General features: G+C 36.1%; 1 protein-coding gene across 1 annotated transcript in view; it reads left to right on the top strand.

Moving 5' to 3' along the window:
- The window catches only part of FAH (fumarylacetoacetate hydrolase), a 59,074-nt gene that overhangs the window by 28,045 nt on the left and 14,527 nt on the right, over positions 1 to 16,502 (top strand). Inside the window, exons 5-11 of the mRNA XM_051981155.1 lie at positions 2,543 to 2,633; positions 6,258 to 6,355; positions 6,491 to 6,543; positions 6,928 to 7,027; positions 7,330 to 7,460; positions 12,449 to 12,524; positions 15,726 to 15,772. Coding sequence (XP_051837115.1) covers positions 2,543 to 2,633; positions 6,258 to 6,355; positions 6,491 to 6,543; positions 6,928 to 7,027; positions 7,330 to 7,460; positions 12,449 to 12,524; positions 15,726 to 15,772 — 596 coding nt within the window. The remainder of the gene's footprint in view (positions 1 to 2,542; positions 2,634 to 6,257; positions 6,356 to 6,490; positions 6,544 to 6,927; positions 7,028 to 7,329; positions 7,461 to 12,448; positions 12,525 to 15,725; positions 15,773 to 16,502) is intronic.

Consider the following 16,502-nt stretch of genomic DNA (forward strand, 5'->3'; position numbering starts at 1 on the left):
TAAATCCATGAATGAGTTTACTCTTGTTCCACTCCGTATAGTAGTGCTCTCAGACACCCTCATTTTGTCACTAGGAAATTTTTGCTGCATATCCCCCTTCACTTTTATATGGAATTATAAATAATTTGCAAGGTCTTGTTTCTGACTGTTACCTCTACCAGGCTACTCTTGATAATGGTCTGCTTAGTAAGGCCTTACACAAATTGGACTCTCACAGTTTTATATAGTGAGTGGATTCCCACAGGTGTGGTCAGCTTTTGAACTATGCTGCAGCCTTGAACTGTACATGAACAGGAATTCTTATTTTTAATTTTGTTGTTATTTAGTGGTTCTGGATGTGTCTGACTCTTTGTGACCCTTTTTGGAGGCTTTCTTGGCAAAGATATTGGAGTGGCTGGCTATTTCCTTCTCCAGTTCATTTGCAGATGAGAAAACTGAGGCAAAATAGGGTTAAGTGATTTGCCCAGGATCACACAGCTGGTATCTTGAGGCCACATTTGAACTCAGATCCCCCTGACTCCCAGCTCTGTCATCTGCACCTCTATCCACCACTACATTGTTTTATTTCTAACTTTAAATTTGCAACCTGCAGTCCTATAGGGTGGATGGGAGTCAATCTCAGCCTCTACTTTTTTTTTTTGGGGGGGGGGGCAAAGTATACAAACATTTCAAACAAATGCTGTTGAAGGGAATGTTCCAGATTATAAATGTCATACAGAGATCTGACTTTGTTTTGTTATCTTTGTAGCATACTGTTGGCAAAGCAAGGATTCCCTATCAAGGTGATTGGCTTATTTTTGTCAAAAAAGCCAAACCTCATGACTTTGAGGCAAATTCTGAATTCTCCAGGCTTGTGTCACTTAATATATTTGGCTTTTCCAAAGAAGCAGGAAGTTGAATTGAAAGAAGACTGACCCAAGATGACTAAATTACAATCATTCCTAATTAGTTCTTCCTCCCTCTGAATTGGAGGTAGTATGTGTAATAGTCATCTTGCCTGGGAACGTGCAATTAGCACCCATTTCCTCTATCCTTTGGAGGTTTCTTTACCCTTGACTCTTCCTAATTTCTGTAATGACTGATCTGAAATACTTTTACTTTTCCCCCTTTTTGTCTGATATTCTATTATTTGCTTGCCAGGTGACATTGGGCAAATACTTTTTCTTGAGCTATTTGAGGGCAAAAATTGTCTCAACTGTTAAGCAAAGATGGTCTTACTTTATATTCTTAAATGTAGGGGGCAGGAGATCTTTCTCATTTTTGAGATCTATAATTTAATAGGATTTTTTCTAAGAAGACAATTTATGCTTTGGGAATCCCTTTCTTTTCATGAGTTTGTTTTAGAAAAAAAACTTGTATGGTTTTCAAACTCACAACAATGTGCTAACTCTATTCCTATATCCATTTATTTTTCCTTTTTAAAAGAGAGGTAATTTACCCCATCTGCAAGTCTCTGAGTATATTTGTTTATTTTTACTTTATGACACATCCATAACAGTCTGTGGTAGGTGTGCATACTTAAAGTGTGCAAAAGAGCACGATGAGATGAGATGTGTATGTATATATATATATATATATATATATATATATATATATATATATATATTACAAACACATATCTTATCAAACTATAAGATTATATATACAACTTTAACATCATCTCAATTCCTAATAGACTCCTAAACTATTAAACTAAAATATAAGGTCTCATCTTCTAGGTTACTTCTTAATTTGAAGACTATATAATTTCTTGGCTTTTCTTCTCATGTTATTCAGCTCAGCAAGTAAGACTTACTTTCAGGTTAGAAAGAATGTGACAGTGTCACCTAGTGTAGGAATCCTCTTTAAGATACACCTGGAAGGTGAGCTATCCTAAAGTCTCTGCTTGACCATTTCCAGGGATGGGGAACCCCTTCATCAGTTTCATTTTCTTATGATTTTTACCCAATCTGCTTTTTTCAGAAGAAACACAAGAGGGCAGCAAAGAAATTGAATAAATTCAGAACTTGCCAAAAGTTGAGAACTTGACCCAAGAAGAATTTGACCATAGGATTCTGAGTCTAGAACTGGACAGAAGTCTATTTAGACAGGCCCTCTCATTTTACACACGAGGAAATTGAGACCTTTGGAGGTTAATTGACTTGACCAATGTCACTTAGGTAATAGATTTCAGAGATCATATTTGAAATCATGTCTCTGCCTCAGGAGTCAGGATGTTTTTCCCTGTTCTATATTTAGGTAAATGATGAAATGAGCTACCAACTTGATGAATTTACAAAGGGCATTTGCCTAAAACTGGTAATCTTACTTCACAAAATAGCTAAACATTTTGATGTTGTCTGGTCTCTGTTTCCTTGAAAGTATTGACTATTTGTTCTTACTAAATTTGTATTATTGAATAAGTAACTCGTGTTTAAAAATAAAAAAATTTGTGTATCTTTTTCCATGACTTCTTCTCCCACCAGTCCTTGGAGAGGTATACAGTTGTCTCTTAGCTTTAACAGCTTTATCATTAATTGGGATTTTTTCTTTCCATTCTTAGGAGACTACACTGACTTTTATTCTTCTCGTCAACATGCTACCAATGTTGGAATCATGTTCAGAGGGAAAGAAAATGCTTTGATGCCTAACTGGTGTGTATAGTTCTTAGCTTTTTTTTAATAATTGTATAATAGACCTTTCTGTTTTTAGTGGTACTTTTCTCAGAAGAACTAAAATTTCCCACAGAATCAAAAAGAGAGAAAAATTTTAAAAGTTCCGTAGTGATTTGTGATTTTTTTTTCCAGCATGAAAAAATAAAGTACTTTGGGGAAAGGGGAGTTACACTTGACTCTGAGGGCAGAATTTGCCAATTTTTCATACTTAGAATTTCCAAACTAGAAATAATCTCTTGCTTGTATAGGGTTACCCTATTATAGCCTTGTCAGAGTGTGCCCTCCCATCCATTATTTCATTTAGTCTCTGCAACAGCCCTGTGGGGTATTTGGAAAGGACACTAATGATCATCTGTATCCTATAGGTAATCAATTTAAAGGCTCAAAACTTGCCCAAGGTCACAGTTGATGTCAGTGAGGTTGGAATGAGAACTCAGGCCACATGACATCAAGTGACCCTTCTCCCAGGCACAAGGTCCTTCACCTCTCCTGCCCTTAGATACTTACTTAATCTATAAAATGAGATTGCAGTAGATAAACAATGTTAAACAGGAGGCCTAGGCAGCATTCGCTGTCACAGTCCAGAACAATCAGATTGAAATACAACTGGGAAATATATAACAAAATAAATAAAAAGACAATAGAACAGAGATAATGTTAATATGTGATTTTCAAGGCTAAGTCACCAAAGGGGATCCTTATATTATGGTTTAGTGTGCCTCATTTCTATTTGGGCTTGACACCACTGCTGTAGATGATCTTCTAAGATTTTTTTAAATTCTAAATCCTATGACTCTAAATGAAAATAATTTCAGATCAGTCAGTACAGAAATGGGGAAGGTCACGGATTAGTTACTGAGACAAAGGGAGAAAGAAAAGAAAAAGAAATCATAGAATGTTTGAGCTAGAAAATACATCAACACTTCCTGGCTGTGTGACTCTGGGCAAGTCACTTGACCCCAATTGCCTTACAAAAAGAAAAAGAACAAAATCAGGAAGGAACCTTAAAAGTCATTTAGTTCAGTCTCTTCATATTATAGTTGAGTAAACAGGCCAAGAAAGGTATTTACTTGCTCAAGATCACCTAGGAGGCAAAAAGCAGAGTTAAGATTTGAACTCAGGTTTTCTAGTACTATGATGCCAGTTAGAAATCATAGAAGTCATCTAGTCCAACTAATATAGAAACCAAGATTCAGAGAGGTTTAAGTGACTTGGTAGACCATACATATAGGCAGATATAATGCCTTAAAAATATTTGCTATTTGCTATCTTGATTTTAAAGTTATTATTTTTTAAAACAAAATTTACTTTTTTTTAAATTAAAATTCTTTTTTAGTTTCTTTAAAATATCCTTTGTGGTTGAATATTAAATAAGTGTTCACCTTGGAAAGAGAATAAAATACAATTCTTTGGTTGTCATACTAATAAAATATGTTGTTCAAACCTGTTGTCACAGGCGTCTGTCATGGCTGGGCCAGGACTAGACCCTCACATATCTTTTAACTATCAGAGTAGAACTCCTATCTTACCTGGTACAATAGAAACCCTCTAGAAAGCAGCACTCCAGATCTGGACATTTTGCAGTGTTCTAGCCATACAGCATAGGGACGCAAAAGAATCTTGTCTCTGCTTGCTTTTTTTGGGGGGAAGGGGGTGGGAAGAGCAGTGAAGGTGAAGGTGGATTAAAAGTAGCCACTGCTGGAGCTTGAATATTGACCTTAATGATTCAGAATTTAAATGGCTGATAATTGTGACTCTATTTCCCACACCCCTCCCCCTCCCAACTGCCAACGGCTTTCTTTTTCTTTCAAAGTTATTTTTTCATTCATTTAAAAAAATTCTATTTTCTCTCTCTTCCATATCTCCCTCACCCCAACTCCAGTTGAAAAATCAAAAGCAAAGCAAAGTTCTTATAACAAATTGGCATAGTCAAGCAAAACAGATTCTCACATTGGCTTCTTCAGAGTGTCCTTGTCAAGGTTGGCTCAAAGATGATCTCTCCCACCTCCCCACCCCCAGCCTCCTAACTCCCTAAGACTTAATGAACCATGCACTAGCAGGTAGTAGTGAAGAGGAAAAAGCAAAGGAAGAACCTATATATCTATATCTATATCTAGATAGATAGATAGATATACAAATGCATATATATAATATACACAAGTTTGATTACCAGCCTCAAAAAAAAAAAAAATCTAGTGTTAATTGTATGAGACATTATTGTGTGAGAATTATGACCATCTGTTCTCTGTCTCTTCTGGGTAGAAGAACAAATGGACATATTTGAAAGTCTGAGCCAAGGGGAGGGTGTGGAATTTCATTCCCTGAGGATCTTTAAGGAGAGATGTACAATTGATTTATCAGGCTTTACAGAAGAACCTGGGATGATTTGTCTTAATCATAGGATCATGATCCTCGAGGTCTTCTTGTCCAACTCCCTTATTTTCTCTTGGTCTAACTCTAATTCTGTTCTGTTTGGATCTTGTAATCCATTGTACCTACATCAGTTTTTTAAAAAATGAATAATCCTTTTCTTCTTTTACAACAAAACTAATATGGAAATATATTTCCTATGATTGTACGTGTGTAACCTATATCAGATTGTCATCTTGAGGAGAGGAGGGGGAAGAGAGGGAGGAAGAAAAAATGTTGAAACTAAAACTCTCATAAAAGTGAATATTGAAAATTCTTTTTACATGTAATTGGAAAAAATAAAATACTATTAAGTGGGATGAATAATCCTTATGTTTTCTTATTTTTTATTTTAAATGTTGTATCTTTTTTGTTTTTTATATCACCTTCATTTGCCTTCTTCTACCTTTAACCCCAAATCCCAATGAAGAATAAGAAAAATAAAAAATAAAATAAAAACAACAATTCAATAGAATTTAACAATTAACAAGCATTCATTAAAAAAAACTTTCTCAAGACAGAATATTATAGTAAGCATTGGGGATATACAGTAAAAATAAATACAATTCTTTCAAGTTCATGTTCTAATGATGAAGTCAATATATAGCACAATACTTAAGTCCATTCAAAATGCACAGCATATACAGGGTAAACTGAAAGGGGAAGGTGTGAGCAGCTTAGAGAACCAGGAAAGGCCTCTTGCTGAGTCTGAAAGAAAGCTATTCCTTCTAAAAGGTCGAAGTGAGAATGGAAAGCCTGGGGACCATCAGCTCAAACATGCAGAAAAAGAGATGAATGCCTAAAGATGTAGGTCTAAGCACTATCTACATGGAGATGATCATTGAATCTATGGGAACTTATTTTTCTCTTAGTGGGAGAGTGTAGAATATAGCAAAAAAAAATGATCAATATTTCTAATGAATCAAGCTGGATGGGTGCAGCGTCATGTACGTAGTCTCACTCTTCTGCAAACAAGGGAAGGAGGATATGTCTTTTTTTTTTTTTAACACCAAAATAATTTTCCAATACGTTGTCTTCCCTTTTCCAAACACTATCAAATCTTTCTTTGTAACAGTGAAAAACCAGATCAAAACCCCACTCCAAATTGGCCCCACAGGGGACTTGCCCCACATTCCAATGTGAAATACTGGTTATTACTCTTGAGTGTCGTTTCACATGTTTCATTTGAACCAGGCTGCACTTGCCAGTGGGATATCATGGCCGAGCCTCCTCTGTTGTGGTGTCAGGAACACCGATCCGAAGACCTGTGGGACAGCTGTGCCCTGATGAAAGTAAGCTCTCTGATCGTCACTCTAAATAGATTTGCCACTGGCACAGCTATGTGGATGCCATTAAGTGTGGTAGTTCTCTCCAAAAGGATCATATGAATAATAGCAAACTCTTTTGCTTGTCTCTTAATTTCCCAGCCAAGCCTCCGGTACATGGTGTTTCCAAACTTTTGGACTTTGAGTTGGAAATGGTAAGAGACATATACAATTTCTGATAGTTTCTTATGTAAACGACCTAGAGCCCATTATTACGCTGGAGAAAAGACCCTTCCAAGAATCCTACTAATATTTTATCCCTGGTGATAGGCACCTTGACATTTTCCATATACATACACATATTTTGTCTGAAAACAGAATCTCTGGGTTTATAATTTGATTCCAAAAATGTTTTATGATTTCTTAGATCAATGGATTTTAGTCACTTGAATGATGATGATTTTCTGGATTTTTCTACAGTTTATAGAGACATTGGATTAGAATTGACCAACATATACCTTTTTTATTGCCATAGCCAATTAGTGATAACCAAACCCCAGCTTCTCAATTTTGACTGATATTTTCCCCTTCTGTATCAGGCATTCTTTGTAGGCCCTGGAAATAAACTCGGAGAGCCAATTCCCATTAACAAAGCCCATGAGCATATTTTTGGAATGGTCCTCATGAACGACTGGAGCGGTAATATACCTGAATGTTAAAACAACTGTGAGAAAGCCAGTATCCCTCTATAAAATCAGTTGAGATTGTAATCGTTATTTAGAGTTACTTAGGAAAATCATTATAGAGTATTTTCATTTATTATCATTATCTTATTACTAGGTTCTAATGAAATTAAAATATTTAAGACATTAGTATAATTAATGATAGTTAATGATACTATTTAGTATCTGTGAATTTCCCTTCAAATAGCAATAAATCTTTTATTATTTTTTAACCTTACTTTGGAGGAAGTTTCAGAGATCTTGTTTTTCCAATTACAGCTCGGGATATTCAGAAGTGGGAATACATTCCTCTAGGGCCATTCCTTGGGAAGAGCTTTGGAACAACCATCTCCCCATGGGTGGTGCCCATGGAAGCACTCATGCCCTTCACATTGCCAAATCCAGTTCAGGTAAGCACCTGGTGAAAGAGGCTCTTTTCACTGGTATGTGCTTTTCCCTTATTTTTTTCCTGGATCGTTTTATAGGGAAGTACAGTATGTAATCATATACTATAATGAAAAAACAAATCCAATGAAATTTACCCAAAAATTAAAAAAAAAAACATATTTTTTTCATTAATATATATGTATTTTGGTTTTGGAACGTGGTTGGATTGGATCATAACAAGTTTTACTCATCTGGTGTTGAAAGACAGGAACTGTTTTTAAAATGTTTAAAATATATATAAATTCCATATGGTAGCCATTTAAGGATATGGGAGAATGAAATACTCAGTTCCAAGCTTAAAGAAATAACATTGGTTGCAGCAAGTAATCAATGACAGAACAACTCTTTCTGATGGGAGCATCCTTTTCTGACATTTCAGTGTTTTGGAGCCCCAAACAAAGCATTAAAGGTTTAACCTCAGATTAACCCATTATGTTTCCAGTCATTTCTACTTTTACTCCACAGGTTTTTCCCTTTGTCTTTACTTCATGTATGTATGTAGTGGGAATGGAGGTGATGAAGAAGGGGACAAGAGGAAGTTCTTTATTCTTTAGAGGTCCCTTTACTTTTTGTCTGATCTTTTTCTGATACTGAAGAAACAAGTCTCTTTCTGCCTTCAGATTTAATCTAGATATAAGTCCAAGCAACCCACTGGCATTCTGAGTTGTAATACTTTTTTTTCTCTATTCCTGTCTCCATCTCTGTGTGTATTTCTCTTTGTATTTGTCTTTCTCTCTGTGTGTCTCTCTCTGTCTCTGTCATAAATCTCCTAACATGACTTCTTATTATTTCCTGGGCACACAGCCTGTGGATGGTATCTGGGCATTGCTCCGTTTTTCTTTTGTATTCTGGCTTTTTGGTATCAGAAGCCCCTTTGAATGTAGAATTACCTTGATATCTCATCCAATTTCTCCAAGAGCTTCCTTTTACTCATCACCTTACTTCCCCCCTTTTTCACCACCTCCAAGAGTGCACCTGGGCCTCCTATGTGTTTTCTCAGCACAAATTTCTTTATTTTTTTTTATTTTATTTTGGGCCTGGGTCTTGGTTTCAGTGACATGAGGAACTTCCAGTATGAACTTCCTTTGCCAATGCAGGTCAACAACTATTTATCTTAGAGAGTTACCTGGAAGCACTGAGAGTGTGAGGGATTTGCCCATGGTCAGTCAGTGTGTGTCCAAGCTGAGATTTGAATCGATTTTTCTGACAGCAAGGTTGGTTCTCTGGTTACCACATCCCCACTACTTCTCCGTACAGATACTATCAAATCTAGTAAAGTTCACTTATATTTCTGCATTTCATTGGTATGGATATTCCCTCAGTTACTGCTTATTGCCTCCTTCTCTGTCTTAGAAGGCTGTTGTCCTTATTTCCATGATTGAAGAATCCATCCCCAGTTTGATGATGGACTTTTCAGAATTCACTAGTCGGCTCATGGGAGATACACCCGAAGCCTTTGTAGTTTGGTAGAATCTTCCAAAGCCTGGATTTTCCTGCCACAGTCTTCAGAGCTAGGAGTCACCTTTATGCTACTGCAAGCCATCAGAGCAAGGCCTGAGTGCGAAATGAGCCCCATCTTTGCAGAAATTAACTCTGGCTGTGGGAAAAGGAGATGTAGCCCAGATTCAAAAGCAGAAAGGGGATGAGGGAAGAGGGGAAGGAGACAATCATTCCTGTAATTTAAGGAGGAGAAGATGTAAGAGACAGGCACCTTCTCCATTACAGGATTCTTAGAATTTGTCTAAAAACCGAGCAGTAAAGTGACTTGCTTTGGAACATGCTGCTGATATGTTTCAGAGGCAAGACTCTTCTGAACTTTCATATTTCAAAGAACAAGAATAGCTCCTATTTATATAATGTTTTAAGATTTATAAAGTGCTTTTTTCACCTCTATTCAAATGGGCTATGAGAGTAACATATCACCAGCTATCTATTTTTATTTACATACTTTTTTTTAACTAAATATTTTACTGAATAAATACATATTTTACTGACTAAATGCAAATGGGTAGCTAGATGATGCAATGGGTAGAGCACTGATCCTGAAGCCAGAAAGATTTGAATTCAAATCCCTCTTGAGACACTTAACACTTATTAGCTATGTAACCCAATTGCCTTACCAAACAAACAAACAAACAAACAAAAACCTAAATAAATAAATAACACAATTCCTGTCATATAGTAAGAGTTTAAAAATTCTTCTTGACTTGATGTACTTATGGAAGGAACAAAAAAAAATACTTATTAAACTTCTACTATGTGCTAGGTACTGTGCTAAGGGCTTTACAAGTATTATATCATTTGATCCTTACAACAACCTTGGGAGATAAATTCTATTGTTACCTCCATTTTTCAATTGAGAAAACTGAAGCAAACAGAATTTTAATGACTTGATCTGGATCTTCTAATAAATAAAGAGGCTGAATTTGAACCAGATCTTTCTGATTCCAGGGCCAGCTTTATTCTTTATTTTTTTGAAATTTTCAACAATATTTTATTTTTACAAATACATGTAAAGATGGTTTTCATCATTCATTTTTGTAAGATTTTGTGTTCCCAAATTTTTTCCCCTTCCTCTCTTGTCTTGCTCCTCCCCAAGACAACAAGCAATCTGATATAGGTTAAATATGTGCAATTCTTTGAAACATATTTCCATATTTGTCATGTTGTGCAGGAAAAATCAGGCCAAAAGAGAAAAAAAAAAAAGACAAACAAAAAGGTGAAAATACTATGTATGCTATGATCCACATTCTGTCTCCATAGTTTTCTCTCTCTTTGGATGCAGATACCATTTCCTTTCCTAAGTCCATTGGAATTGCCAGGCCCAGCTTTTAGCTACTGCATTATCTCAGTGGGTCTTGCTGGAGCTAAGCAAAAGGCTGAAACCTTTTAATGAGAATTGTGTATCTCCTCAGAAGTTGAGAAAGTTGTGAATACCTGAATTAAATTCTCTGCCTTTGATAATACCTCCTCTGGTAAATCTTATTGCTGTTCTAATGTATTTGGGACACCTTCAGTAATTTAAGCAACTTAGAAACTTTAACTCCTTGTGTAGTAATAGTAGCAATTTGGTCCCTCTTTAAAGGGCAGGAAACAAAGAAAAGGAATCTAAGGCTATTTTATTTCAGTAACATTTCTAGTGGAAGCAATAAACTTGCAATGTCTACTCTTTTCTGAATAATTTTTTGAAAAGCATTTGTTAGCTTGGTCTACTGGTTATCAAACTATGGCCAAGCGTTGTTTTATTCTGTAGTTTTGATTAATGACTGGGGCACCTCTTTGGGAGAACAAAGTAAAACAAAACAGTTGTTTATAAATGGAAACTTAGTCATCTTCCAGAATATGAAAGGAAAAACCTACTCTGACTTTTGTTAGAAAAGGCAGCTTTCCATTCTAAGGCCCAGAGTATTCTACTCCAATTGACTTCACTTTTTTTAAACCATCTACCCATCTCCCTTATACTGTTGTATATCACTTTTCATATCTCTCTTCCTTTTTTTTTTCTTTAAACACTTTATTTAAGATAGGGTGCTTCTGGTGGCAAACTTCCTCTATACTATGTTTCCTCTCCAGAACTGTAATAGTTCACATTTCTGTAGTATCTTAAGGTGTGAAAACTGCTTTTCCTACAGCAACCTGGTGAGATAGGAAATTGATTATCGTTCCTATTTTATGGACAGAAAAACTGAGACAGAAATAACCACAGAGTAACTTACCTCTGGTCACATGGCTCCTAAATATTAGAGTAGGAATTTGAAGCAGATTTCCTAATTCTTTCTACCAGATAGCATTAATTCTCTGTTGCCTTCTGAATAGGGTTCAGGCTTTTTTTGGTCTTATATTCAGGTCTTTCTACAGTCTGGTACCTTTTCAGCTCTGTTCAATATTACTTTCTGCCACATACACTGCTTCAGGAAGAATGCATTATTTTGTTGCTTACACACACACACACACACACACACACACACACACACACAACCATGCCCTTTGTACTTTATCATCTCTTTTTCTTTCCTTAGGCTATACTAGGTTTCTGTAACATCTTCCCTTCTTGAATTCTGATCTGTTTATTTTAGATATTATCCATCATTGATAGAGATCCATCATTTAGAGTTCATATATACATAATGTAGTATGTGCCATTATCTTTGTACATATCCCTTCAGAGATGGTGGCTTATGTTTTTATTTCCTGTAGTAATCACAGTGCTTTGTATATATAAGGTTTTAAATGAATATTTGTTGAATTAAAACCGCACTCAGACTGTAAGTTGCATATATATTGTAAATCCATAGAGTGGAGAACGTGTCTTATTTGATTTCTTTGCCTTCTCAGTACCTAGCCCCATGTCCTGGGTACAATAATTCCTGGATAAGTGTTTGTTATTGATGACAGTTTCCTGTTAATTTTCTAAGATTAAGGATATTCCTGGGCATGATGTTGGAAAAAGTTACCTTTGTATCTTTGTGTATTCATACTTACAATACATACATATATACATGTATATGTACATGTATACCATACAATATACATATGTATATATAAAGCTTCTTGAAGGCAGGAACTATTTTAATTTTGTCTAGGGCCCCATGCCTTGCACAGAATATAGACACTTAATTACTGAATTAGGAGCAGCCCAGGGAATAAAACATTAGTCCAGAAGTCAGAAAACTTGAGTTCAACTCTGGCTTGAGACTTATTCATTGTATGGCCCTGAGAATGTCATTTAACCTCTGCTTCTGTTTCCTCATCTATAAAAAATAGGGGGAATAATAGTACTAACTTTCCAGGATATATGTGAGGATTACATGAGTTGAGATAATATTGTTTGGCAAACTTTAAGGTTTTAAATATATATATTATATAAATATTTAAGGTTACTATGATGATGATAAGACAGAGTAATTTGTCATGAACAAAAACTTATTTTATGTGTTTTCTTCCCTTACAGGATCCTAAACCTCTGCCTTATCTCTGTCATGAAGAGCCCTATACATTTGATATCAACCTCTTTGTTGCCCTGAAAGGTACCGTATATACTTATGCTGAATGGAAGCCAAGTTTGGGAAGTGTTGATCTTCTCTGGCACAGAGCATTATACACAGAGGAGAGGGGTCGGCTGCCTCCACAAATGGGATTAACTATGGCATATAGAATTAAGTTGTCTGCCCCCAATGGTGGAAGTTGTAGAGATGATAAAATGACATGGCACAGCTAAGTTATAAGAGCCACAATTTTAAAGTATAGAAAATCCTTACCCCTTTATTTCTCCTATCATAGATCTAGAACTGAGGTTATTTTATCCTATAACCTTCTTTATTTAGTAAATGAAGAAACTGAGGTCTGGAGAAATTAATTAGCTTGTCCAAAGTCACATAGATAATAAGTTGAAAAGATGAGGTTTAAACCCAGGTCTTGTGGTTCAAAGCTTAGTGTTCTTTCTGTTGTGCCTGTGCTTTCTCCCTTCTTCCCCACTGGGAATAATGCAGGATTTGGCAAAGGAAAGTGGTACAACTCAGAGCTTTCTGCTGCTTAAAGGTTTTTATTTAGTGGAAAACTTAGAAATAAAAAGTCTAGAGCCATTTTCAGTGCCAAAAGCCTGTATTTCTTCCTCTTTCATTTTTTTCTTTTCTCTAAAATCATTACCTGTTTCCCTGGCTACCCTGTTTTTCATACTTTGCAGAACTCCCTGTATTTTTGTCTTTTCCTCCTCCTTTTGTCCCTTGTGGTTCTCAATTCAAAGGTTTTGGCCTCTTCCCACGTACAAAGCTGTTGGCAGGAGGACATCCCCCAGATATGCTGATTAAATCAAGGAAGGGGTAGTTGATTCTGCTCTACAGTGAAAAGCTAACTTTGGGAGGTCATTCGATATGGTATCACTATTTAGGCCTCCCTCTGATATTAAAACTGCCCACAAATTCAATTAAATTCAGCTCAGTGTACATATAAAGAATGTTTTCTCAGTGTGTGGCACTATACTAGGTTCAGCTCAATGGCTTTCAGGCAATCCTTAGCCCTTCCATAATATTTCAGTATAGCAGAATCAGGACGAACTATTGAACCTACTGTCATTTGCAGCTGCATTTATCTCATTCAATTATTCCTTTTGTTAACATCCTTCCCCCTCCCCAATTTTATGAATTCATGAAATTCTGATTTTTACATACTAAGTAATTGAATTTTACCATCAGAAAACTGCATACTAATTTCAGTAGTAGATGTTCCTCCATATTATGTTGTATTATCAGCTGCAAGAATGTTATTTAGTCAGTCACTGACTTATTGAAGAAATCAATAAGGAACCATTTTGTAAGTACCTATTATACATATAATAGATTGTGCTGGGCATTGAAGATGCAGTTGTAAAAAGTGAAATAATTCCTGTTCTTGAGAAGTTTACATTCTATCAGGGAAGACAGTCTGTACACATGTAATTATATACAAAATAAATACAAAGTCATTTAGAGGGGAGGGACTATCAGGAAGAAACTCATGTAGGAGATGGTGCTTGAATTGAGCTTTTTTTATTTAATAATTACTTTATATTGACAGAATCCATGCCAGGGTAATTTTTTTTACAACATTATCCCTTGCACTCATTTCTGTTCCGATTTTCCCCCTCCCTCCCTCCACCCCCTCCCCTAGATGGCAAGCAGTCCTATATATGTTAGATATGTTGCAGTATATCCTAGATACAATATATGTTTGCAGAACTGAACAGTTCTCTTGTTGCATAGGGAGAATTGGATTCAGAAGGTAAAAATAACCCGGGAAGAAAAACAAAAATGCAGATAGTTCACGTTCATTTCCCAGTGTTCTTTCTTTGGGTGTAGCTGCTTCTGTCCATCATTTATCAATTGAAACTCAGTTAGGTCTCTTTGTCAAAGAAATCCACTTCCATCAAAATATGTCCTCATACAATATCGTTGTCGAAGTGTATAATGATCTCCTGGTTCTGCTCATCTCACTTAGCATCAGTCCATGTAGGTCTCTCCAAGCCTCTCTGTATTCATCCTGCTGGTCATTTCTTACAGAACAATAATATTCCATAACATTCATATACCACAATTTACCCAGCCATTCTCCAATTGATGGGCATCCATTCATTTTCCAGTTTCTAGCCACTACAAACAGGGCTGCCACAAACATTTTGGCACATACAGGTCCCTTTCCCTTCTTTAGTATTTCTTTGGGATATAAGCCCAATAGAAACACTGCTGGATCATTGAATTGAGCTTTTAAGGAAACTAGCGATTCAGAAAGGCAAAGATGAGGATCACAGGTATTGAAAGAGAAGATAGAATAAATATCCTATGTGAGAACAGCAAGTAGGCTGTCTTGGTATGGCTAAAGAATATGTAAAAGGGAGTAATATGTAACAAAAGTAGAACATTAGCCCTGTGAAAGGCAATAAGTGCAGAGAAGTTTGTATTTGAGTCTAAAGGTAGTAGGGAATCAGTGAAGTTAATTGAGGAGGGGAGTATTGTGATCTGATCTTTGCTGTAAGAATATTACTCTGGCCACTTTGTGGAAGATGGGGGAGGGGAAAGGGAGGGAGACAAGGATCCATAGAGACCTGCTAGTCTAATCAGCTCACTTTAAAGTTGAGGAAAGTGATCATAACTCCAGAGACCGAAGGGATCTCAGAGGGTGTCAAATCCTAACTTCTCATTTTTAAAAATGAGAAAAATGAAGTCCATAGAGATTCAGTCCAAAAACAAACACATATAAAAAATAAAATAAAATCAAAATTGGATTCAGGGTCACTGTTTCCCAATCCAGTATTTTTCCTGCTGTGTCATGATGCTCTTTCTAAAAGGTTAATTAACTTGCCAAAGATTTTCCAGAGTTTGAAAAAGGCTACTTTGTTCTAAGAGGACCAATGATATGGTGAATGAAATATATACACACACACTACAACCACTGTTCATGAAAGCAAGCCAATTTCCTACCAGATGTGTTCCATCTTGTTCAGACTCCATTTGGGGTTTTCTTGGCAAAGACACTGGAGAAATTTGCCATTTCTTTCTCCAGCTCGTTTTTTAGATGAGGAAACTGAGGAAAATAGGTTTAAGTGCCTTAGGCCCAGGGTCATTTAGACTGGATAGGCAGATTTGAACTTTGGAAGATTAGTCTTCCTAACTCAAGGACTAGCACTCTGTGCAATGTTTAGGTGCCCCAACCCAATTTACCAATGATATTTCTCTCTCTCTCTCTTTTTTAAACAGGGGAAGGAATGAGCCAACCAGCTACAATATGTAGATCTAATTTTAAGGTAAGATTTTGGACCATACCCCCATTTCTATATTGTAGTCTCGTTCCATCAACAGATATTTATAAAGAACTATGCAAAATAATAGCAATTATTAAGCCTATGCAAAGCAATGGGTTAAACCCTGAATAGGATACAAAAATAATTAGAATGCATTCTCTGCCCTCATCTTACTTGAAATCTAGCAATAGATATACAAATAGGTGGTTTAGTAAAAACTAAACAATAACTACTTTTCAGAATTGTATGTATAGCAAAAGGCCAAGACAGTTTCAAAATGCTTTGCGATATAGAAGGGAAGAAAGATTATTTCTAACTTCCTAAAGGAGGTGTCTTATGACCTTGGCATTGAAGGATAGGTCGCATTACAAAAGGAAGAGATTGTGGGAAAGGAATAATAGCGGTTAAGGTGAAGAAGGAATGATGTGAGAAAAAACTAAAAAATCAAAAAACTCCGGCAGGAAAATCGTAACATTTAACCCAGTTTTGCATTGCAAAGGAAACCATGAAATAATTTTAGATGCTGGAAAGATAGAGAAGCACTATCTCCTAAGTATCTCCTAGAAGAAGAAGCTTTTACTTTCCTGCCCAAGAGTGGCCCACCAATTTAATTGATATCTGAATTAGATTGACAAGCCCCATGGGCAAATGTGGTCGCTAGAGATGGAGTGTCTAGACATAACTAGACATGCCTCTATTTTATGCTTAAACTGCCCTAGGCTCTACACCAAAA

Source organism: Antechinus flavipes, chromosome 2 (assembly GCF_016432865.1).
Source record: "Antechinus flavipes isolate AdamAnt ecotype Samford, QLD, Australia chromosome 2, AdamAnt_v2, whole genome shotgun sequence".
NCBI classification, from domain to species: Eukaryota; Metazoa; Chordata; class Mammalia; order Dasyuromorphia; family Dasyuridae; genus Antechinus; species Antechinus flavipes.